The sequence below is a fragment of the Neomonachus schauinslandi genome, chromosome 6 (assembly GCF_002201575.2).
Source record: "Neomonachus schauinslandi chromosome 6, ASM220157v2, whole genome shotgun sequence".
NCBI lineage: Eukaryota > Metazoa > Chordata > Mammalia > Carnivora > Phocidae > Neomonachus > Neomonachus schauinslandi.
Window position 1 is genome coordinate 32,350,541 of NC_058408.1, and position 24,731 is coordinate 32,375,271.

Consider the following 24,731-nt stretch of genomic DNA (forward strand, 5'->3'; position numbering starts at 1 on the left):
TTAAGGTAAATATTTATGAGTGGGATTGCTGGGTCATTTGGTAAGTGTATATTTAACTTGATAAGATAGTGGCAAATTGGTTTCTAAACTGCCTATATCAGTTTTCATTCCCACCCTAGTGCATAAGAGTTCTCATTGCTCCACATCTTCCAACACTGTGATGTCAGTGTTTTTTAGCTGTTCTGTTAGATGTGTAGTGGTATCTAATCTTGGTTTTATTTTGCATTTCCCTAATCACTAATGATGTATATGTTTTCAAGTGCTTAATTTTCTTTCTGAAGTATCTGTTGAAATCTTTTGCTTATTGTTGTAATTGAATTGCTTATCTTAATGAGGTTTGAGAGTTCTTTCCATATTCTGGAGACAAATTCTTTGTCAGTGATTTGCAACTATTTTCTCCTAATCTATAGGCCTTTTACAGAAAGTTTCCTGACGCCTGGTCTTGGTGAATGGTCTGAGTACTTAAAAAGAATATGTAATCTGTTGTTGTTGGGTGAAGTGTTCTCTAAATGTTAGATCTATTTGGGAGATGATGTGTATTTAGTTCTTTTATATCCTGACTGATTTTCTGTTTGCTCTCTCAGTAAAAGAATAGTGTTTGAATCTCCCAACTGTAATGGGATATGTTTTTCCCCTTCAGTTCTTTGTTTTTATCATCATGTATGTTGAAGCTCTGTTGTTAGGCACATGCACATTTGAAATTGTTCTATTTTCTTGGTGAGTTGAGTCTTTTATCATTATGTCATGTTCTTTTTTATCCCTCATAGTCTTCTTTGCTTTGAAGTCTACCTTGCTGGCTGTAATATAACTACTCCAGCTTGGTTGTGGACTTGACTGTCATCTGGAAGTTATATTTTTTCCTTTCCTTTTACTTGTTAATTACTTACATGATTATGTAGGACATGAAATCTAGACAGCATTTAGTTTTTATGTTTTGAAAATCTCTTTTGATTGGTGGTTTAGACTATTTATATTTCAAGCATTTATTGATATTTGTGAATTTAGGTCTATCTTTTTATTGTTTCTGAATGTTTCCATTCTTTCATTCTTCCCTTTCTCCTTTCCTGGCTTTTCAATTCTTTGAACACTTGATAGTGTTCCACTTTAGTCTGTTTTCTTTCTATTTCCCTTTGTACAGGTTTGTTTTGTTTTGTTTTGTTTTTTGGTAATTGCTCTAGGGGTTACAGTATATGTAACTTTTAATCCGCTTAGAATTAATATTTTATTACTTAAAGTTGAATATAGAAAACTTACCACTATCTAAGTCCCTTTGTGCCCCATCTCCCACTTTTGTGTTTAGTTGTCTTGCTTACTACATCTACATACAATTCAAATCACATCAGGGAATGTTATAATTTTTTGCTTTCAATCATAATAAATATTTTATTTATTTATTTTATTTTATTTTTTTTTAAAGATTTTATTTATTTATTTGAGACAGAGAGAATGAGAGAGACAGAGAGCACTGAGAGGGGGGAGGGTCAGAGGGAGAAGCAGGCTTCCTGCCGAGCAGGGAGCCCGATGCGGGACTCGATCCCAGGACTCCAGGATCATGACCTGAGCCACCCAGGTGCCCCATAATAAATATTTTAAACAAGAGATGAGAATAATATTCTATGCTGTTAATGCAGACGTTTATCATTTCTGTTGCTTTGCTTTATTTTTTTGTAGTACATTTTTTACAATTTATAAACCAATAGTGATTCATTATTATTAACTAAAGTCCATAGTTTACATTAGGATTCACTGTTTATGTGGTGTCATTATGTGTGTTTGATCAAAATCCTGCCCTGAAAATCCTCTGTATTCTACCCCTCCTCACAATTCCTGGCAACCCCTGATATTTTTTACTGTCTCTCTAGTTTTGTTTTTTTTCCAGAATGTCCTGTAGTTTGAATCCATCAGTATGTAGCCTTTTCAGATTGGTTTCTCTCACTTAGCAATGTGCACTTAAGTTGCTTTTATGTCTTCTTTTGGCTTGATAACTTGTTTTTATCACTGAATAACATTCTATTGTAGGATGTACCTCAGTATTTTTTTTTTATCCATTCACCTACTGAAGGCTATCTTGGTTGCTTCTAATTTGGGGCAGTTATGAATAAAGGTATTATAAACATCTGTGTACAGGTTTTTCTGTGGACCTAAGTTTTCAGCTTCTTTGGATAGTTACCGTGGAGTGGGATTGCCTGATCATACAATAAAACTAGGTTTGTGAGAAACTGTCTAACTGTTTTCCACAGTAGCTGTACCATTTTGCATTCCCCTCAGCAATGAATGAGACTTCCTGTTGCTCTACTTCCTGGCCAGCATTTGGTGTTCAGTGTTTTAGATGTTAGCCATTCTAGTAGATGTATATTGGCATCAATCACATTGTGTCAGTTTTTAATTCCCTAATGCTATATGATGTTGAGCATCTTTTCATATGCTTATTTACCATCTGTTTATCTTCTTTCATGATGTGTTTGGATCTTTCGTCCATTTTTTTAATTCTTATTGTCCATTTTTTATTTCTTGTTGAGTTTTAGGGCTTCTTTGTATATTTGGATACAAATCCTTTATCAGATATGTATTTTGCAAATATTTTCTCCTAGTCTGTGGCTTATCTTTTTGTTCTGTTAACAGTTTTTCACAGAGCAGACTTTTTAATTTTAATGAAGCCTGACATCAATTTTTTTTCTTTCATGGATTATACTTTTGGCATTATAGCTAAAAATCCATTGCCAAACCCAAAGTACTTAGATATTCTGTTGTTATCTCCTATACGTTCTATGATTTTTACATTTTACATTTAGATATATGCTTTATTTTAGTTAATTTTTGTGAAAGGTAAAGAGTCAGTGCTTAGATTCATTTTTTTTTTCATATGGTTGTCTGCTTATTCCAGCATCATTTTTTTAAAACAAACAAAATTATCCTTTATCTACTCAGTTGGGTTGTTCCTTTGCCAAAGATCAATTGACTGTGTTGCATGGGTATACTTCTGGGCTCCCTATTCCATTCTAGTGATCTGTTTGTCTATTAGTTTGCCAATACCACACTGTCTCAATCACTATAGTTTTATAGTAAGTTTTGAAGTTGGATAATGTTGGTCCTCCAGCTTTCTTCCTCTTTAATAATATGTTTGCTATTCTAGGTCTTTTGCCTCTCCATTTAACTTTAGAATCAGTTTGCTGGTATCCACAGAGTAACTAGGTAAGATTTTGATTGAGATTGCTTTGAATTTATAGATTAAGTTGGGAAGAACTGACAACATTGAGTCTTCTACCCATGAACATGATGTATCTCTCCATTTAATTAGATCTTCTTTGATTTCTTTCATTAGAGTTTTAGTTTTCCTCATACAGATACTGTGTATATTTAGATGCATTTTGAAGTGTTTCTCTTTTTTCGCTAATAATGTTAATGATGTTATATCCTACAAATTTACTATAATTGCTTATTAGTTCCAGGAGGTTTTTTTGTCATTTCTTTGGATTGTCTATGTAGATGATCGTGTCACCTGTGGACAAAGAAAGATTTATGATTTTTGTCTCTTGTATACCTTTTATATCCTTTTCTTAATACAGTAGCCAGGACTTTCAGTATATGTTGAATAGGAGTGGTGAGGGTACATCCTTGCATTATTCCAGATCTTAAGGGAAAAGCATCTAGTTTCTCACTGTTAAGTTTGATGTTAGCTATAGGTATGAATAGATGTTCTTTATCATATTGAGAAAGTTCCTCTCTATTCTTAGTTTGTTGAGGTATTTCTTTTTTAAATCATTTTTCTTTTTCAGCCTAGATAATTTGTATTGATCTTACAGTATATTCTTTTATCATCTTTATATTGAGCCATTCCAATGAGTTGGGTTTTTTTTTTATTATTTTGATTATTGTGTTTTTCAGTTCTAATATTTCCATTTGGTTCTTATTTGTATCTTTGATGTTTTTACTGAGACTTTCTATTCTCCCATTAGTTTCAACTTTTGGAACATTTTTACATCTGCTGTTTTAAAGTCTTTGTCAGGTAATTCCAATGTCTAGGTCATCTTCATTGGCATCTGTTGATTATTTTTTCCTATGCAAGTTGAAATTTTCCTTTTCTTATTATGCCAAGTAATTTTTAATTACATCTTGAATATTTTAAAAGTTATGTGAATGTGGATATTTTAGTTTTATGAGGTGGTCTGCCTTGTTGGGTTCAGGCCACAAGTTCTTATCAACCTTCTATGGGTATGGCTTCAACATCAGTTCCTTTTTTAAAGCGTTTACAGTGATATTTGTATCAGTCCCATGTGTATGTCACCGAGTGGCCAGTTTGGGATCTAGGTGGTGTTGTGTTTCTTAATTCAATACTCAAAGGCTAGTCTGCTGTCAGACCCACACGTACACAGCTTAATGGTGAACCCAAGAATTCATAACATTAAGGGATTGCTTTCCTGAGCTATCCCTTCTCTTCAGTCTCCCTGGGACTCTGCAGGTGTGTTTAGGGCTGCCCTGTTTGGTTCTCTGGCGAGAAAGCTAAATCTTTGGTTACACTGGTATGCTGTGTTCTTTCTGTGACTACCCTAGCTGAGATGAAGCAAAGACTCTGTATCTTTAGTAAGAGGAAGTACAAAATATGGCAAACATTGTGGAGATAGGGAGAAATGAAGAATTGGAGCTATGAAAGCAATCTACCACAGATATCTGTGGTGGAGAAGAAAGAGCACCTTATTAGATATTAAAATCTAGGCCCCAATATCAACTCTTGGTTGATATTGGCTATGTGACTTTGGAAAAAGTTTTACATCATAAGTTTTCTTTTCTTTAGATGAACAAAGAATGCTAACTTACTGTGTTTTTGTGAGAATTAAATGAGAGAATTATATGTAATGCTCTTTAGTAAAAGCTACTTAGTTTTAATAGACCCTGGCAGTGCTGCTAAATCTCTACTGTGATGAGAGGGGATGAACTTATCTCCCATGATCCATATCAACACTGACTGACGCTTCAGTAACAGCCACTGGTAACAGTATTCAGAACAAATGATTATCAGAGTGTAGAATAAACTATCCACACTGACACTTTGATTTTTGAGTTTGAAGGTTTCACAAACAAACATCTAGAGGGAAGAAAAGAAAAAGAATGGCCACTGCAACTCTGAATAGTATCTGCTTTACTTTTCCCTACTTTTTTGAGGCAGCTTAATAAAATACTTCACATTTGCATCAAGCTTACAGTTTTCAACACCATTTTGCATTAATACGCTTAAATATAGTTGGATAAATGTTTCAATTACTTGTGCATCTCTTCGTAGTAATGTGGTATATACTCATTATTTCTTATCAGGCTGAAGAGTAGGAACAAAATCACAATCCACACATAGTAAAGGAATAAGGCAATATCTGTTAGGAAAGACTTAGAGGGTTCCTGACTCTCCTCTCCTGTGGATAGGTGTGCTTGGACCAGGCACAGGCGCATAACAATGGGTATAGGGCTCCAGGAGACAGACGTACCTAGCCCCTATCCTGTTTCACTTTTATAAGAGAAAGTAAGCTGCAGTAGGGAATTCTCCCCCCACTCTTGCCCTAACGAAGGAGTTAGGGAATGTGGGTGGTATGGGAAGAAAGCAACCTTGGCTATTCAAGAGATAAATGGTTTATCACTTCTCATATCTTTTCAGAATTCTACTTTTTGACTATGTGTCTATAATTCCTAAACTTATGAAGAAGTAGTAATTTAATTCTTAATGAGAAATATGACTAAGAATGATCTAGCTCACTTGTTTCTCAGATTCCTCTGTTTATATTATTGGACCTGTGTAGGATCCCTCACGTAACACTCCAATCATTACAAGATAGTTTAGCAGCCTTGATATTAAGGGGAAAATACAAAATCCAAAGATACATTCATAGGAAATTACTTAGAATCAATAGATAGCAGAATATTACTATAGCTTTATTTTGACTATTTTCTTATATGTTATTCTATTAGAATATAAACTTGCTTTATATTTCTTTTCTCTCTGAAATACAAATGCAAATACAAATATAAATACCACTAGGATTGAGACAAGGATTTCTGAATTGGCTATAGCTATATCAATAAAAAAAATAAACTACAAACAAAAGAGACAAGTATTTTCCAAAAATAATACTGTTTTTTAATTTAACATGTTTATTTTTAAGCAAAAGGTTAGAAAAATTAATACTTGCAGAGGTGTTGAGTATAGAAAGTTATGTGTTTTACTTTGTGTCCTTTCTTACCTTTTTCAGAGGTATTGGAGAAGATACTCCACTAGAAAACAGTTTCTGAAATTGAAATATTATTCAATCATCCTGCAGTCTAGGATAAGAATGATAATTGCTATTACTTCTTACAAACGACATCTTTGGGCTGCAGTTACAATTCAGAGACATTGGTGTGCTTATTTAAGAAGAAAACATGATCAAGAGAGGTATAAGATGCTAAAGTCATCATGTCTCATAATCCAATCTGTGTTCAGAAGATGGAAGCAACGTAAAATGCAATTACAAATAAAAGCTACAATAATATTGCAGAGAGCTTTTAGAGAATGGCATGGCAGGAAACGAGCTAAAGAAGAAAAATCTGCTCTTGTCATACAATCATGGTATAGAATGCACCAAGAATTACGGAAATATATTCACATTAGATCTTGTGTTGTTATCATTCAGACAAGATTCCGGTGTCTTCAAGCGCAAAAGTTATATAAAAGAAAAAAAAGAGGCTCTACTGACCATTCAAAAGTACTACAAAGCCTATCTGAAAGGAAAAACTGAGCGCACCAGCTATTTGCAGAAACGGGCTGCGGCCATCCGACTGCAGGCCGCTTTCAGGAGGATGAGAGCTCGCAATCTACATAGACAAACCAGAGCTGCTTGTGTTTTTCAGTCCTACTGGAGGATGAGGCAAGACAGATTTCGATTTCTAAACCTTAAGAAAATTACTACCAAATTGCAGGCGCAAGTAAGAAAACAGCAACAATTACAGAAATATACGAAGGTAAAGAAAGCTGCCCTTGTAATTCAGATTCATTTTCGAGCTTATGTTTTAGCAAAGGAAGTTCTAGCATCTTACCAGAAAACACGTTCTGCTGTCATTGTTCTACAGTCTGCATACAGAGGGATGAAGGCCAGGAAAAGATTTATTCACATCCTCACATCCATTATAAAAATTCAGTCATGTTACAGAGCTTATATTTCCAGAAAAAAATTTCTGAGACTAAAAAGTGCTACAGTACAGTTACAGTCAATTGTCAAGATGAAACAAACTCGTAAACAATATTTACATTTGAGAGCAGCTACGCTATGTATCCAGCGACAGTACCGGTCCACAAAAATGGCCACACTAGAGAGACAAGAATACACGCAGATGCGGGAATCCTGTATCAAACTGCAAGCTTCTGTTAGAGGTCACCTGGTTCGGAAGCAGATGCGGGTGCAAAGACAAGCTGCTATCTCACTACAGTCTTATTTCAGAATGAGAAAGACACGGCAGCAATACCTGGAAATTTATAAAGCAACTGTTGTCATTCAGAACTACTATCATGCACACAAAGCACAGATCAGTCAGAGGAAGAACTTCTTGCAAGTCAAAAGAGCTGTTACTTGTTTGCAGGCAGCTTACAGAGGTTATAAAGTACGCCAGCTAATCAAACAACAATCTGTAGCTGCTCTTAAAATTCAAACTGCTTTTAGAGGCTATAGTAAAAGGAAGAAATATCAATATGTGCTTCAGTCCACTATCAAGATTCAGAGATGGTACAGGACATACAGGACTGTTTGTGGTGTTAGAACGCAATTTTTAAAGACCAAGGCAGCTGTGATTTCTCTCCAATCTGCTTATCGTGGCTGGAAAGTTCGAAAGCAGATCAAAAGGGAACATCAAGCTGCAGTGAGGATTCAGTCTGCTTTTAGAATGGCCAAAGCCCAGAAACAGTTTAGATTGTTAAAAACAGCCGCATTAGTCATCCAGCAACATCTGAGAGCATGGACTGCGGGAAAGAAACAACGCATGGAGTACATCGAACTCCGTAAGGCAGCACTGACACTTCAGTCTGCATGGAAGGGAAAAACAGTGAGAAGGAGGATTCAAAAGCAACACGCATGTGCTGTCATCATACAGTCATACTGTAGAATGTATGTGCAACAGAAGACGTGGGAAATCATGAAAAAAGCTGCTTGTCTGATTCAAATGTATTATAGGGCTTACAGTGTTGGAAGGAAACAGCGTCAGTTGTATTTGAAAACCAGAGCAGCTACAGTCATTTTACAGTCAGCTTACCGAAGTATGAGAGTAAGAAAAAAAATAAAGGAGTGCAACAAAGCAGCAGTCACCATACAGTCCACATATAGAGCTTACAAAACCAAAAAAAACTATGCAACCTGCAGAGCTTCAGCTGTTATAATTCAGAGATGGTATCGAGGTATTAAAATTGCAAGCCATCAACGTAAGGAATATCTTAATTTCAAGAAGACAGCAGTTAAAATTCAAGCCATTTATAGAGGTATTAGAGTAAGAAGACAAATCCAACACATGCATGTGGCAGCCACTGTTATTCAAGCCATGTTTAAAATGCATCAAGCAAAAATGAGATACCATAAAATGAGAACAGCCACTGTCATAATTCAGGTAAGATACAGAGCATATTGTCAAGGTAAAATTCAGCGTGCAAAGTACTTGACAATTTTGAAAGCTGTTACTGTTCTTCAGGCAAGTTTTAGAGGAATAAGAGTTAGACAGACTCTCAGAAAGATGCAAAGTGCAGCCACACTCATTCAGTCATATTATAGAAGACACAGAGAGCAAACCTATTTTAGTAAGTTAAAGAAGGTAACAAAAACAGTACAACAAAGGTACCAGGCAGTGAAGGAAAGAAACGTACAATTTCAAAAGTATAACAAATTAAGGCATTCTGTCATACGCATTCAGGCTGGTTTTAGGGGGATGAAAGCTAGACAACATTTAAAAATTATGCATTTAGCTGCAACTCTTATTCAGAGGAGATTTAGAACTCTCAGGGTGAGAAGAAGATTCCTGTCTCTCAGGAAAACTGTTCTTTGGGTGCAGAGAAAATATCGTGCAACTGTTTGTGCAAAGCATTACTTCCAACAATTCCTGCGGTTACAAAAGGCGATCATTAAAATCCAGTCATCATACAGAGGATGGATGGTAAGGAAAAAGATGCAAGAGATGCACAGGGCTGCTACTGTCATCCAGGCAGCTTTCAGAATGCACAGAGCATATGTGAGGTACGAGGCCTTGAAACGTGCCTCAGCCATAATCCAGCAGCAATACCGAGCAAACAGGGCTGCAAAGCTACAGAGACAACGTTCTCTCCGACAGAGACATTCTGCTCTGATCCTTCAGGCTGCTTTTAGGGGGATGAAAGCTAGAGGACATTTGAAAAATATGCATTCCTCTGCAACCCTTATTCAAAGCAGGTTTAGATCTTTAGTGATGAGGAAAAGATTCATTTCCCTCAAAAAAGCTGCTATTTTTGTTCAGAGGAAATATCGGGCCACCATTTGTGCCAAGCATCACTTGCACCAATTCTTGAAATTACAAAAGGCAGTCATTACAATCCAGTCATCTTACCGAAGGCTGGTGGCAAAGAAGAAGTTAGAGGAGATGCACCGGGCTGCAGTTCTCATCCAGGCCACTTACAGAATGCACAGAACATATGTTACATTTCAGACTTGGAAACATGCCTCAGTTCTAATTCAGCAACATTACCGAACACACAGGGCTGCGAAATTGCAAAGAGAAAATTATGTCCGACAAAGACGTTCTGCTTTGGTCATTCAGGCCGCATATAAGGGAATGAAGGCAAGACAACTTTTAAGGGAAAAACACAGAGCTGCTATCATAATACAAAGCACATATAGAATGTATAGACAGTATCTATTTTACCAAAAGATTCAGTGGGCTACAAAAGTAATACAAGAAAGATACAAAGCAAATAAAAAGAAAGCTCTTCAACACTATACCATCAAGAAAGCAGCAACCTGTATTCAGGCAGATTTCCCGGACTTGATCATGAGGAGACAGATTCAGGAACAGCATCAGGCTGCCACTATTATTCAGAAGCATTTTAAAGCCTCCAAAATAAGGAAGCGTTATCTCCACTTGAGAGCAAAAGTAGTTTTTGTTCAAAGACGATACAGAGCGCTAACTGCAGTGCGCACCCAAGCAGTCATTTGTCTACAGTCTCCATACAGAGGTTTTGAGGTGCGAAAGGATATCCAGCATATGCACCTGGCTGCCACACTAATTCAGGCAGTCTACCGAATGCACAGGGCCAAACTTGATTATCAAGCAAAGAAAACTGCCGTTATTGTTATACAGAATTATTATAGGTCATATGTCAGAGTAAAAATGGAAAGAAAAAGACTTTTAGCAGTTCAGAAATCTGTACTAATTATTCAGGCTGCTTTTAGAGGCATGAAAGTTAGACAGACACTGAGAAACCTATCGGAGGCAAACGTGGCAGCCATTGCCCAGCAATCTGCATTCTGCCCTCACAGAATGGAAACTCCGCATGGAGCTGTTCACAGCTCGGCACTAAGGATTCAGAAGTGGCATAGAGCTTCTCTAGTGGCTTGTTCCCAGGAGGCAGAGTATCCTCAAAGAGGGGCTGCAGTAACAAATCAAAAAGCTTTTTGTGAAATGGTCACAAGAAAATTGGAAACGCAGATGTGTGCTGCCCTGCGAATTCAGTCCTTCCTTCAGATGGCAGTGTATCGGAGAAGATTTGTTCAGGAGAAAAGAGCGGCTGTGACCCTCCAGCAGTATTTCAGGACATGGCAAACAAGAAGGCAGTTTTTATTGTATAGGAAGGCCGCAGTGGTTTTACAAAATCACCACAGAGCCTTCTTGTCTGCACAACATCAAAGACAAGTGTATTTACAAATTAGGAGCAGCGTTATCATTATTCAAGCTAGAACAAGAGGATTTATACAGAAACGGAAGTTTCAGAAAATTAAAGATAGCACCATAAAAATCCAGGTACTTGTATATTTAAATGTAAAGCTTGAATTATTTCTTTAACCAATACTTGTTAGAATTTGTAAAATTAACTTAAGCAGGTCATAAAGAATAATACTTCGTTTATGTGACCATTTCATTTATCTTCCAAAACGGAACATTTTTGAGAATGGGAAAAGGGCACTAATAATAATTCAGCTAATACAACACAGAACTGGAATTCTTTTGAACATGATCACTCTATGCTTGATGCATTTCAATAGGTGTTAATTTTGAGGATATAGTTTGATAAATGGGAGTTCTCTACGGAGTAAAAAAATTTTTTAAGTGAGAAATATACGCTAAGGTAAAGGGAGATTTGGCAAAATTTAGGCCAAATGGTATAACTTTATTCCCTACCAATCTGTTAATAAGACCACTTTAAGCTAGATAGACATGTGTACTTTATTCAGAGCATTTAGACTTTTGGTTTCCAAAGCAATTTTATATAATTTTTTCACTATATTATTATTGTTATACATAAAATATATATATTCTATATAACAAAAATATTATATCTGCATTTCTTACACACATACATATATCAGTGGGTGAGAAGTGTAGAGTATTCTCTCTCTTGAAATATGAAGGAACTGAGAAAGGTTAAATAAGTTGCTAATGTCACAAAGGGAGAGGCAGATCCAGGAATTGAATCTAGGTACTTCAGCAATTTATTTTCTACCTGTTCATACCTGGGCTTTGAACCTTGGTGTGATATGTTGGTATCTTGTTGGTTTGCTGTTGAACTTAGATATACTGTTTTCGTTCAGCAAATAAATGTCCAGTGCTGGCAATGTGCTCAAATGCTATCATGGTTGATTGGCATAAACAGATATACTTAGCTGCTGTCCTTAAAGCACTTAACTGAGCAAGGAAGCTTAATTATAAAACAAAATGAGAGGTTTATGTTGCTGGGAACATAAAGAAGGGAAACCTAAGTTAGTCCCAGTGCTCAGAAAAGGCTTCCCAGGACAAGTGGCATTTAAGTTGAGATGTTAAGCCAAAGGATGAATTAAAATAGCCCAGTAAAATGTATCCCATGTATGCAGCTGTAAGCGATAACACAGACTTCAGAAATGAGAGAGCGAGTATGTGTGGTGGAGTATAGAGAATGACAGGAGACTAGGCTGGCAGTACCGGGAGTGAGATCGTGCATGGCTTTGTAAGATATAGACACAAGTTTAGTCTCTTCTACTGGATTAAAAGAAGTTCTAGAAGAATTTAAAAAGGAGAAAACCAGAATCCTATCTTTATTTTTAAAAAATGACTCTGGCAGGAATGTGGAGGAGGGACTGGAAGGGGAGCGGAGACCAGCCAGGAGGCTATTGGCATTAGGTCAGGTGAAAGATAGTTTAGTAAGGTGTAGTGACGATGGGACTGTGAGGATTGGTTTGAGTGGAAGGGGTAGTATTTGCATTATATAGAGCATGAACAAGCATCCAAGCCATGTGTGTGGCTTAAGTAACTCAGCAGATGTTACCGTTCTCTGACACAGGGAGTGAGGAGAGGAGCAGATTGGAAGATTGATGATGAGTTCAGTCTGGGGTACATGATGAGGTTGAAGTACCTAACAGATGTCTCAGTTGCGATGTCTAGCAAGGCAGTTGGCTGTGTTTGTCTAGAGTTTGGAGAGTAGTACAGATTTCAGAATTTGACTTCTACATTATTGGCATACATGTGATAATTAAAGTCGTGGGGATGATGGGATCAGCCAGGAATAATGTAGAAAATGAGTAAAAGAAGAGAGCCTGCCTGGAACTCAACCCTGAAGAACGTCTACATTTGAGAATACTGAGAGGAGAAGCCAAAACATGGTAGTAAGAGAGAACAAGCAAAACTGAAAGATTTATGGTATCAAGAAACGAAGGGGGGCGCCTGAGTGGCTCAGTCGTTAAGCGTCTGCCTTCGGCTCGGGTCATGATCCCAGGGTCCTGGGATCGAGTCCCGCATCGGGCTCCCTGCTCGGCGGGAAGCCTGCTTCTCCCTCTCCTGCTCCCCCTGTTTGTGTTCCTGCTCTTACTATCTCTCTCTCTCTGTCAAATAAATAAATAAAATCTTTAAAAAAAAAAAAAAGAAACGAAGGATTGAGGGAGGAAGAAAAGAATGCTCAAATTCGAAAGCTGCCAAGAAGTCAATGTTTGAAGTATGTTAATTGGATATATTAGTTAGGGTTATATTCAACTGAAATGACAGAAAAGCCAAAATAACAATCTTAGGAAATTTTGGCTATTTTTCTCGTATATAATTAAATTTAAAAATTATATTTTACACATCTTGTTTTTAACATATAATCAGTGGTCTCAAACTTTAGTGCACATTGGAATCACTTGGAATTTTTAGAAATACTGATGCCTGGCTCCCGGTGTGAATACTAGTATGTTGATATTCAGATTAGTTTACATAAAAACCACACATAAATACTTAGAGGAAGTTAAGGACATCACAAGAGTAATTTTGACATTCATATAATTCTTGCCTCTCAGCTGACTTTGGATCCTGATCCCCATGTAAGGCGTGGCTGCAGTATTTGTTTTAGGTATTTTGGGGTCAAAAAGACTCGGGTTCGGATCTTGACTCTGTTGCCTTCTGGCCATGTGGTATAACGGGTCTCTTCTTCCTCAACATCAGTTTCTGTTTTGTAAAACAGAGATCTTAATCATTTCATGAAATATTTGTAGAGAAAAAATAAGATACCTTTTCCACTTATTACCTGTGCATCAATAAGTTACTAAATTTCTCTTGATTTACTCATCACTAAATTCGGTAATGATATTATCTACCTATGGTGTTGTAAGGACCTACAGCGCTTAGTACAATGCTAACGGCTTAATAAGTTGTATTTTCACTTAAACATTTAGTCAGCCTCAAGGTCACAGAAATTGGAAAAACTGATAGTCCTCTGAAAGAGAGTTGCTCTCAGGAATTTGCTGCAGCCTGGACACAAAACCCAGGATATATGTGAGGGAGGCAAACTGGGAGGTGGGAAGGATTCCTTTCCTTCCCAGGAAGTAGAGTAGTCAGTGTGTTCCTTTTCCTTCTGTTCTTCCAAATGGATTGAGATAGTGAGGACAGTGCACATATCTGGCTTTTCAGACATTGTACATATATTACAATTTAGAAATATTTGTTAGGGTTATATTAGTCTTAGCTCTCAGGCAGCCACAGGTTATGTATGATAAAGTACATAGTAGGTGTTCACTATGGTGAGCCCATCTGTTTTCAGAGGGCTCATAGGTGTCAGGAATGAATGAGCCTAATCGAAAGAAGAGTCATTGTATGACTATATTTCTGCAATTGATTTTTGTCTACTTAACCAATCTTACACTAGCTGTCTTTAATACTGATTTTTTTTCAATTTACAGGAAAATATATCTCATTGCATATTTGTTATATTTATGTGTTTCATAGGCTATGTGGAAGAGCTATAAAACCAGAAAATATTTACATAAAGTGAAAGCTGCCTGCAAGATTCAAGCCTGGTATAGGTATTGGAAAGCACGTAAAGAATATCTAGCTCTACTAAAAGCTGTTAAAATCATTCAAGGTTGCTTCTATACCAAACAGGAGAGAACACGGTAATATGTGATAGCTGTTGGCGGGGGGCAGGGGGGAGTGTGTGTGTGTGGTAGCCAAGTCTTTATATAAAATAATAGTGCTTACTGATTTTTCTTTTAAATATTTGCTATGCCTAACTTGTATGGTTTGTTTTGTTGGTGTTAATCGCCATTAATGAAACAAAGTATATCTCTAAGACTGTCTTATTTTTTGAGATAGAGCCTTGATATAATTCAGTAAAAAGTACTTACTTAAAGTTGATTTGGTTTCATATGGGGATGAGGGTAAGGGGAAGTGAATAAAATAATCCAGGAAAATATTGGTTTCCTTATTAGTGCATTTTAGTCCATTTTGTTTGTCAGTTTAGCTACTGGTAAAATTTGTTTTCTCACTCATTTTTCTTTTCTTTTCTTTTTTTTTAACTTAGCCCCCACACTCTTTTACCTTAATGATGAAGACCTAAATTTATGTTCATTGTATTTTCCTATTCCTTGTTCATTTCTTTGAAACACCTTTTCTAAAGCTCTTACCAGATTATCGATACTGTTTTTTATTTCATAGTGTAAGAATTTTTCTTCAGTTATCAGAATTGATGAATTATTGTATCAGTGGTGGTTTTAAAGATTGTTTTAGGAGAACACACTAGTGTTAGAAGAGTTTCTTGATAGATTCCATGGGTAGAAGCTCAGGGCTTACCATATAAAGATATAGTTGCTGCTATCAGCTGTTAAGGACCAGTATCTAAGTTTCCTGTTCCAAAATGCTGAATTTTTCTTATTAATGCTCAGCTTTGTTTTCTAAGAAATGTGGCAACATGTAAGTTAAATCCATTCTCAATTTTTATGTATTACACCATGTTGACACCTAAAGTTTAATCTCTGGCCCTCACTTTCTAAGTTTTTCTCCAGTTCTACTTACAGAATATTTCTTTTTAAATATTTACATGATGCCTAGCTTTCCTTTCAAACAAGTGTCCATTTCTCATTTGCCTGATGCTTTTCTAATCTCCCAAGTTCTCTTTGTGACCCCCTCCCGTCTGCTCAATGACTCAATTGCAATATGGACTCAGATTTTATACTCTGCCATTATTTCTACCCACACCCCCTTTATCTAGGCTTTGTCTAGGTCTACATAATTGTACTTTCTTTTGATCCTGTTCAGAATTCTTTCTCATTCTAGAAACTCATATTTCTTACCACTGGAATATTGCCAATATTGCTAATTGCAAAACTTCTTTTTCATTGTGTCAGTTCAGGGTGTGTGTATGTGTATGTATAGAATTCTAATGGCTACAATTTAAATATAAATTATACTTTTCCACTTTCTTTTATTCTCATCTTTCTTATATTTTCTTTCTCTAATATTTAGTGGGGGGGTGGGGGGGTGAGGTGTACAATACATATTTATTGAGTAGATTAAAGACATTTGTAATTGCTTTCCAATAACTACTTTTTAGGTTTCTGAATGTGAGAGCATCAACAATTATCATTCAGAGAAAATGGAGAGCTACACTTGCTGGAAGAATAGCTCGTGAATACTTCTTAATGATGAAAGTAGGTGCAGAAAGAAAAAATAGCTCCTTTGCAAAGAACTATTTTAGGAAACAAAAATTGTTTTTTGTTAACTATACATTTTAAACACATCATTGCAGTTAATTAAAAATTGTATTCACTCATAAAAATACTTTTTATGAATGCTTTTGTTTGTATATTTATAAAATATTCTCAAATCCAAGTTTGAAGTAACTAATTTTAGAGTAAATAATTTATTTGGAGGAAGTCCTAATAGATGTAGCATATTTTGTCTACTAGAAGTCAAACCTTAATAATATGTTCTTTAAACTACAATTGGTGATCTATTAAAAACATTTAACATCAAAGTTTAGAATAGCTGCAGTACGTATAGCCTTTTATTAAAGAAATCAAAACTAAAATTCTACTTATAAATTTCAACATTCATGTAATATTCGCTATTATTATATAGCCATTATTATTATACCTACTAGTGTGTATTTGCTAATTGGATTCTCATAGTCACCCTCTGAAGTAGTTATTATTAGCATACCTATTTTACAAATGAGGAAACTGAGGTCTAGAGAGATAAAGTGACTTGCTCAAGGTCATTCAGCCAGTTGGCGGGGGAATCTATGTTTTAAAGCAAACCTAGTTCCCATTTTAATTTATATACTTCTTCAGGTGTCTTAGAATTTGGTTGTCGAGATGTTATGTAATTGAAACTAAGATGTGCTAGTTCTAAGATGTACTCTATGGTTCTTGAAGCAACAAACAGCTTCCCTGATAGCTGTTTACAATGCCCATTCTGTTCTTTACATTGCTAGCACTTTTATTAAGTGCATTTGTCCTGAGGTAATATTAGTCCTTTTCTCCCTCACAATGAGAGGTATCAAGAAGATGAGAGGGAAAGAGCACCAGATATCTATTGACCTTGGCTTGCACCTTCATAAAAATTTAATTTTTAGCTGTAGACCTATATAGGTTTAGAAATTATACACCATCACCTTTTCTTGTATATGAAATATGACATTCTTAAGCTAAAAATGTAAGGAAAAATCACAGTTATACCATCTCATTTTACATGGAGAAATTCAGAAACCTCCAGTGGGTTGAAATTATTAAGCCTTTCTATTAATGCCACTTGCACATTTTTCCTTATAGAGACATCGAGCTGCTTGTTTGATCCAAGCGAATTTTAGAAGATACAAAGGAAGGCAGGCTTTTCTTCGGCAAAAGTCTGCTGCTTTGACCATACAGAGATATATACGAGCCAGGAAGGACGGAAAGTGTGAAAGGATAAAATATGTAGAATTAAAAAAATCTACAGTTGTTCTGCAAGCCCTAGTGCGTGGTTGGTTAGTAAGAAAAAGAGTAAGTATTTATAAATAGAATATCTCAGTCCTATGAAATGAAAGTATTTGATGTTAAATTGTGTTAAGAAATTTTAGATTTTGGAGAATAATTTCAGACCTAATATAACCATTAACTTGAATTTATTCAGCTTCTGCAGAGCCATGTAACAAGATCACTGTCTGCTATCGAGTTTTGTTCTTTGAGCCTGTTTCTCATAGATGCTCACCAAAAATGCAAACTAAATTTTCTCTTGTAATGAATCTTAACAAAGGAACTAAAAAAAGAGTGAGGGAAGAGCTCCACACATGAAGGAGGTTGTGATTCAGGTAGCCATATGCTACCACCAAGCAACTCTTTGAGGTGTTGTGAGCTACCATTCCTGTGATAACTTCCACATCTTCAGCAAGAGAGAATCCTCTGAGAGAGTTCATGATGTTTTTAGCATCCAATATATGAAGCACTGGCAAAGACAAAAAAATTTGAAATGAAGGGCGCCTGGGTGGCTCAGTTGGTTAAGCGACTGCCTTCGGCTCAGGTCACGATCCTGGAGTCCCTGGATCGAGTCCCACATCGGGCTCCCTGCTCGGCGGGGGGTCTGCTTCGTCCTCTGACCCTATCCCCTCTCATGTGTTCTCTCTCTCTCATTAAAAAAAAAAAAAAATTTGAAATGAAAAAGGAAATCTTTTATATTGTGTTCATTAAATATAAATTGGAAGCCTAAAGGCCCACTATTGAGAGGTTCTGCTACAGGAGTCTTGTGCTAGATTTGTGCAAGACTGCCTAATAACTGGAGAAATCAATTCGAATAAATTTGTCTGACTTACTATGACCATCTCCAGTACTGTAATTTGTTTTGAGTTTAGTATTCATATACTTCTCTCATTATAGTTAGTACATTCAAAGCTCTAATTAGCTGTTTTGTGTAGCCTAGTTAAATTAAATACTGTTCTTTAGTAAGGTGCCCAAAATATAATTTTGCTTTTTATACCTTGAGTTAGGGGTTACACATGTGGAAATATTGTATAGTAAAGGATTATAATCACTTTGAGTTACAATGTAAATAATCTTAATAATTAAAAGTTAACTTATTGCTAATTTACATAATTTGGTATTGAGGAAATACAAAAATAAACATTGATCATTGTCTTAAGAGTCAAATATCTGGTTAATTTTTTATTTCTCTTTTAGATTTTAGAACAGAAAACCAGAATTAGGCTTCTTCACTTCACAGCGGCTGCATATTATCACCTGTCTGCTTTTAGAATTCAAAGAGCATATAAACTTCACATGGCTTTGAAGAATGCTAACAAGCAAGTTAATTCAGTCATCTGTATTCAGGTTAGCTTTTCCTTTGCAGCAGTGAAACTATGTGGTATAATTTTTGTTACAAATTTTCTATCTTAATAAATAATTTCCAAATACCTTATGCTAAGGTCATATAATATGTAGCCTTTTGCTTATAGGATGACGTATTTAGGATGGCTTGATGGGTTAGAAGTAGGTTGATGTTTTAAGGCACAGGAATAAAGCTATGAATTATTTTCTGAAATAATTATACTAATTTATACTCATAGCAAAGTCTGAGGGTACCTGTTTCTCTACATTCTTGCCAACACATAGTGTTAAAGACTCTGATTTTTGCTATTTTGATGAATGGGAAATTGCATCTCATTTTTGCTTTGGATTTCCTTTGATTGCCAGCAGTTTTAAAAAATGTTTCATGTGTTGGCTATTCAAATTATTATCTGTGTATTGTGTGCTTTTTCTTAATGTTTGTGTGTGTGTGTTTTTTTTTCATACAGTTTGCCCTTTCCTCTTTTGGATGTTCTTTTTTCTTATGATTTATAAGCTTTCTTTATGTATTTTGGATATGAACTCTCTTTACATACATTAACATAGACTTATATGTAAAATACTGAGTGAGAAAACAAACTGCAGAATGACACATACAGCTTGCTAGAATTTGAATAAGTTGTGAAATGAAGGCTCTGTTGTACAGGGTTAAATTCACACATACCCAATGAGGCCTGGAAGATTTGCACCCAGTGGAGTGGAGAAGTAATGCCACTGGGGAGGGTTGAAAGACATTTCAATATAATGTTCTGTTTCTTTCGTTTGTGTATGTATGTGTATATATGTATTTATTTGTTTTAAAAACCTGAAGTAAAGAAAATTCCTATATGTTTTAAACAGAGTTGGTTTCGAACAAAATTACAGCAAAAGAGGTTTGCTCAGAAGTATAATAGCATCATCAGAAGTCAGCATGAAATTCAAGAATGTCTGAGCCAGCAAAATAGGGCTGCATCAGTAATACAGAAAGCAGTACGCCGTTTTCTCCTCTGTAAAAAACAGGAAAAATTTAATAATGGAATCAGTAAAATTCAGGTAACTGGAAATATTATGATGTTAGTTCCAGACTTTGGTTCATAATTTACCTACATGATATCTAACATTTTAAAAACACAGTCACATTTTAAAAAGCTGAGGTTTGCCAGTTGAATAACTCATAAATACTATATCATTATTAAGCCCTTTACTTTCAAATTTCCCTAGAGACATTTAGGATTGAGGTGAAAAAGTATTTTAGCATTTTGTATAGATTTAGACATGTTTGGTCAACGAGTGATGCTTCAGGTTATATACAGGAATATTATATATATTTCTTTTTATAAAAATTGGTTTAACTATTAGAACATGAATTGAGGTTTTATTTGCAAAGTGTCTGATTATATCTTATAAATTTACTGAAAATACTTATTTTGTAGAAATAGATGTAGATATAAGTTCAAAATATCATGGGGTTAATCTTAAAATTACTGTGTTTTGTCTCCTTAAGGCATTATGGAGAGGATACTCTTGGAGGAAGAAAAATGATTGTACAAAAATTAAAGCTATACGACTAAGTCTTCAACTTGTTAACAGGGAGATTCGAGAAGAAAACAAACTCTACAAAAGAACTGCACTTGCACTTCATTATCTTTTGACCTACAAGCACCTTTCTGCTATTCTTGAGGCTTTAAAGCACCTAGGTTAGTTTTTCTTAACAATAGCTTGTATAAGGTTAGAAATGCATTTTTACCTTTGAGTGTACAAAGAATGTTATAATACAATATTAGCTAAAATTTCATTTTGTTGCTATGAATTTATCTCTCTCTCTCTTTTTTTTTTTTCCCTCCTTTCAGAGGTAGTTACTAGATTGTCTCCACTTTGTTGTGAGAACATGGCCCAGAGTGGAGCAGTTTCTAAAATATTTGTTTTGATCCGAAGTTGTAATCGCAGCGTTCCTTGTATGGAAGTCATCAGATACGCTGTACAAGTCTTGCTTAATGTCGCTAAGGTAGTTTTCCATTTTAATAATGAATTTTTCATTGGTCAAGAAATCTGACCCAGCAAATTAAGTTCATGCTTGTTCACCACTAGAACTTAGATCGCCCAGTTAGAATTCATTTATGTACAAGAGTCTTAGGGGGGAAAATGTTTACTCTGTTAACATAATTGTACGTAAAAACACTAATTTTTTATGATTTTATTTTTTCTGTCTTTATGATATTAATAACAATGATTACTAACATTTATTGAGTACCTCCTACGTGCTAGTGTTTTTCATGCATCATTTAATTTTTCTTACAATAATCCTCTCGGGCAGTTCATGTTGTTATTCCTATTTTATAGAGAAGGAATAATAATCCTTATAGAAGTTAAGTCTCCTGCCTAAACAGTTGAGTGTGATAAGTGATGGAGCTGAATTCAGATCCATTTTTGTCCACCTCCAGAGCTGGTGTTCTTATCCACTGCATTGTATCAAAACAAGAGAACCTCTTATAATCATGTCGGGCAAAACATGATGAAGATATTGCTATCACTTAGTCACCCTGTATGTAAGACTCTATATAGGTATTAGCATTTAAGATTTTTGGCTTTGGACTGGTAGCAGATATCTGTATAAACTGTAGTGCATGCATTTAAAAATACTGAGATGACAGATTTGTCTTCCCCACCCGACCCCTTAGCCACAACTTAGAACACTTGACCTGATATTTTCTTACTGAGAAGTGGTGGTTAAGAACGCAGACTGATGCCAAATTGCCTGGGTTTGAATCACAGCTCTGCAGCTTATTATAGGTTACTTAGCCTCTCTGTGCTTTACTTTCTTTAACTGTAAAATGGGTATAGTAATGGTATCCACCTCATAATGTTATTGTGAGAATGAAATGAGTCAATATATAGAATGTGCTTCATACATAAAAGTGCCAATTGTTAACTGTTAATATTGTTTATTGTTGTTTTTATCTTAGTATCATTAGCATTATTTGTTCCCATGCAAATTTCAGTATGAATCTAGTGATACAATTAGGTATTTGAAGCAGGAAAAATATATCCTACTCTTAGTCTTTATCATTATTTTACCCTGTGATTAACTACCACAGATAAGTTATCTTTTTCCTGCGAGGTTCTCAGTAAAATTGCCTTGTCATTAAGCTTTTTAGGGAGTTCATGTTCAAAGATTTTAGATTTGATTCATATTTTGTGGAACTTTAAAGTCAGTTGGGAAGAAAACAATTAAAATGCAGATATGCATATAAAATGGATCCAGAAATGATAGTAATATCAAGAAGTCATTTCCCGAAGTCCTTTGGACTTGCCATTAATAGTCCAAAAAGTTGGCAGTAAGCTTTTCTTTTGCTTGGGCTATTTCTAAGGCTAACATGTGTTTGTTATATTGCTTTCATTCTGTTCTCTTCAAGTATGAGAAAACTACTGCAGCAGTTTATGATGTAGAAAATTGCATAGATACATTGCTGGACCTTTTGCAAATGTACCGAGAAAAGCCTGGTGACAAAGTCGCAGACAAGGGTGGAAGCATTTTTACAAAAACTTGTTGTTTGTTAGCTGTTTTATTGAAAACAACAAATCGAGCCTCTGTAAGTATTAGTTATCTTCCTTTGAGGTTATCTTTCCTGGTTTTTAGGTTTAAGACTTTTACATTTTTCCTTCAGTAATTGTCACAATTTAAATAGGGTTTTGTGTATGTTCAAACCTGCCTTTTTTGTTGATATAGGAGCTGTTTGCGTGTTGTGTTGTGTGCTATGTGTGTTGTGTTGATATAGGAGGTTTTCTAATGTATTAAAGAAACTGAATTTTAAAAATAGTTTATTACAGTTATATAAGTAGCCATTTCCCATTTACGAGGAAAGTAACAAATTATCCTAGCAAGGTAGAATACCACATATATGTGACTCCTCATCCTCCTGTTGTAACCATAAATACATTTCAAGCTTTTCTATGGTAAGACCTCTCTAGGTGTTACAATCAAACATGGGCGGACCACAGGCTATGATAGAACAAAACCACTAAAGGATTTTACGTGAGGGAGTATGTTCTAGTTTAAGGTCCAACATGACTTGGCTACTGATTGAAGAATGGATTTGGGAAAGTGTGTGTGGAGGTAGGGAGACCATCCAGGAAGGAGGGACGTATAGATATGTAGAGGTCTAAGCAAAAAACTGTACTTGACCTAGGGTTGTTAGAGATAAGTAGATAACTTTGGAAATCTAGAGAAAATTCACAGGACTTGGCAACTGGATATAATAGGTCTATTGACTATAATATTTACCCTTTTATTCAGTATGGAGCTAGGTATACAATCTTTAAATATTTACCTTTTTTATAATTGTCTTATAAATTAGTTTATAACTTAAACCAGTCTAACTGCTCAACTTGGAAAGCATGGCTTTTTTTGTTAAAGACTCATAAGTTCACTGTATGGTGGTTTTTATGGTTGATTTTACTAGCATAGAACGGATACAAAATTTTTATTAGTTTTAATAAATGTATATTTTCTTTTTTAGGGTGTTCGAAGTAGGTCCAAAGTTGTTGACCGTATTTATAGTCTCTACAAGCTTACAGCTCGTAAACATAAAATGAATACTGAAAGAATACTTTATAAACAAAAGATGAATTCTTCTATAAGTATCCCCTTTATTCCAGAAACACCTGTAAGAACCAGAATTGTTTCAAGGTAAGCAGTAAATGTACTCTATAGTTTTGTGTCACTGTTCATTCATTCATTCATTCATTCATTTAGCGAACATTTTTTGAGTACATACTATAAGCAAGATACTGTACTTGACAATGGAGAAACAACATATGAGTAAAAATAGAATCTGTGGTAAATCTAAAGTAGACAATCTCAGGAAATAATGAAGTAATAATAACACTGTGGCTTTGGGTGTTTAATAGTTATTTGATAAATTCCTTGAATTAAATAGTTAAGTACTAAGTGTAACAATTAGCTTTTTATAAGCTTTGCAGTATAAACTTTTTTTTCCTTGCATGTAGAACAAACTACACTGTTCGAAAGCTGCCGAAAATCCCTCCTGGCTACAGTATCAACTTCCAACTCTTCTCCTAATCATCCTGATACTTGAAATTTCTCCTTCTGAAGAAGTTCTTTATGAGACCCTGTACTAGTTTCCCTAGAGCTTCTGTAACAAATTATCACAAAGTTGGTGGCCTTAAACAACAGTAATTTATTCTCTGATAGTTCTTGAAACCAGAAGTTCAAAATCAGGGTGTCAGCAAGGCCTTGCTTTCTCTGAGGGCTCTAGGGCAGAATCCTTCCTTGACTCTTCCAGTTTCTGGTGGCTCTAGGTGTTCCTTTGCTCATGGCTGTACAACTCCGTTCCCTGCCTCTGTCTTCACATGGGCCTCTTCTCCTCCACCCTCCTCCTTAAAAGGACGTGTGTTGGATTTAGGTCCAGTTCAGATAATACAGGATGAGCTGATCTCAGGATCCTTTAGTTAAGCATATCTGTGGAGACCCCTTTTTCAAAATAAGGTAATATTTACAGGTTCTAAGGATTAGGATGTGGACATACCTTTTTTGGGGGGGGTGGCCATTCAATCAACAGCAAACCTATAGAGATAATAGTAGCTTAACTAGTTTAAGACATGTACCTTTAGAAATTTTTAAAAAATGGGTATTAGCTTATCTGGTTAACCAAGTAGACACCTCTATCAGTGTCAGAGTAAGTATGGTATGGAGCTGCACCCTACGCTTTAAAGTGCTGAACTTGTGATTATGACACAGCATGGAGCCACATACTTCAGGAGAATGACAGTAAATAGGCAAATAAGTGAATAAAGTAATAAAGATTGTGGTAGCTACTAGGATAGAGAATAACTCAGAGGACCTGCTAAAATTGTGTAACTGGGAAATTGTCTCTGGGATGTAGTTACAAGAAGTAAAAGTGAGAAAGGACAGGAGAAGATAGAGTGGGAAGGGGCATTGAATCATGAGTT

The 24,731-nt window shown here is 35.5% G+C and overlaps 1 protein-coding gene across 1 annotated transcript in view; it reads left to right on the forward strand.

The window, feature by feature from the left end:
* The window catches only part of ASPM (assembly factor for spindle microtubules), a 63,868-nt gene that overhangs the window by 35,498 nt on the left and 3,639 nt on the right, over positions 1–24,731 (forward strand). Inside the window, 11 exon segments of the mRNA XM_021682500.1 lie at positions 6,237–6,698; positions 6,700–10,989; positions 14,416–14,582; positions 16,019–16,115; positions 17,238–17,447; positions 18,618–18,767; positions 19,623–19,814; positions 20,266–20,458; positions 20,612–20,766; positions 22,175–22,351; positions 23,279–23,448. Coding sequence (XP_021538175.1) covers positions 6,237–6,698; positions 6,700–10,989; positions 14,416–14,582; positions 16,019–16,115; positions 17,238–17,447; positions 18,618–18,767; positions 19,623–19,814; positions 20,266–20,458; positions 20,612–20,766; positions 22,175–22,351; positions 23,279–23,448 — 6,263 coding nt within the window.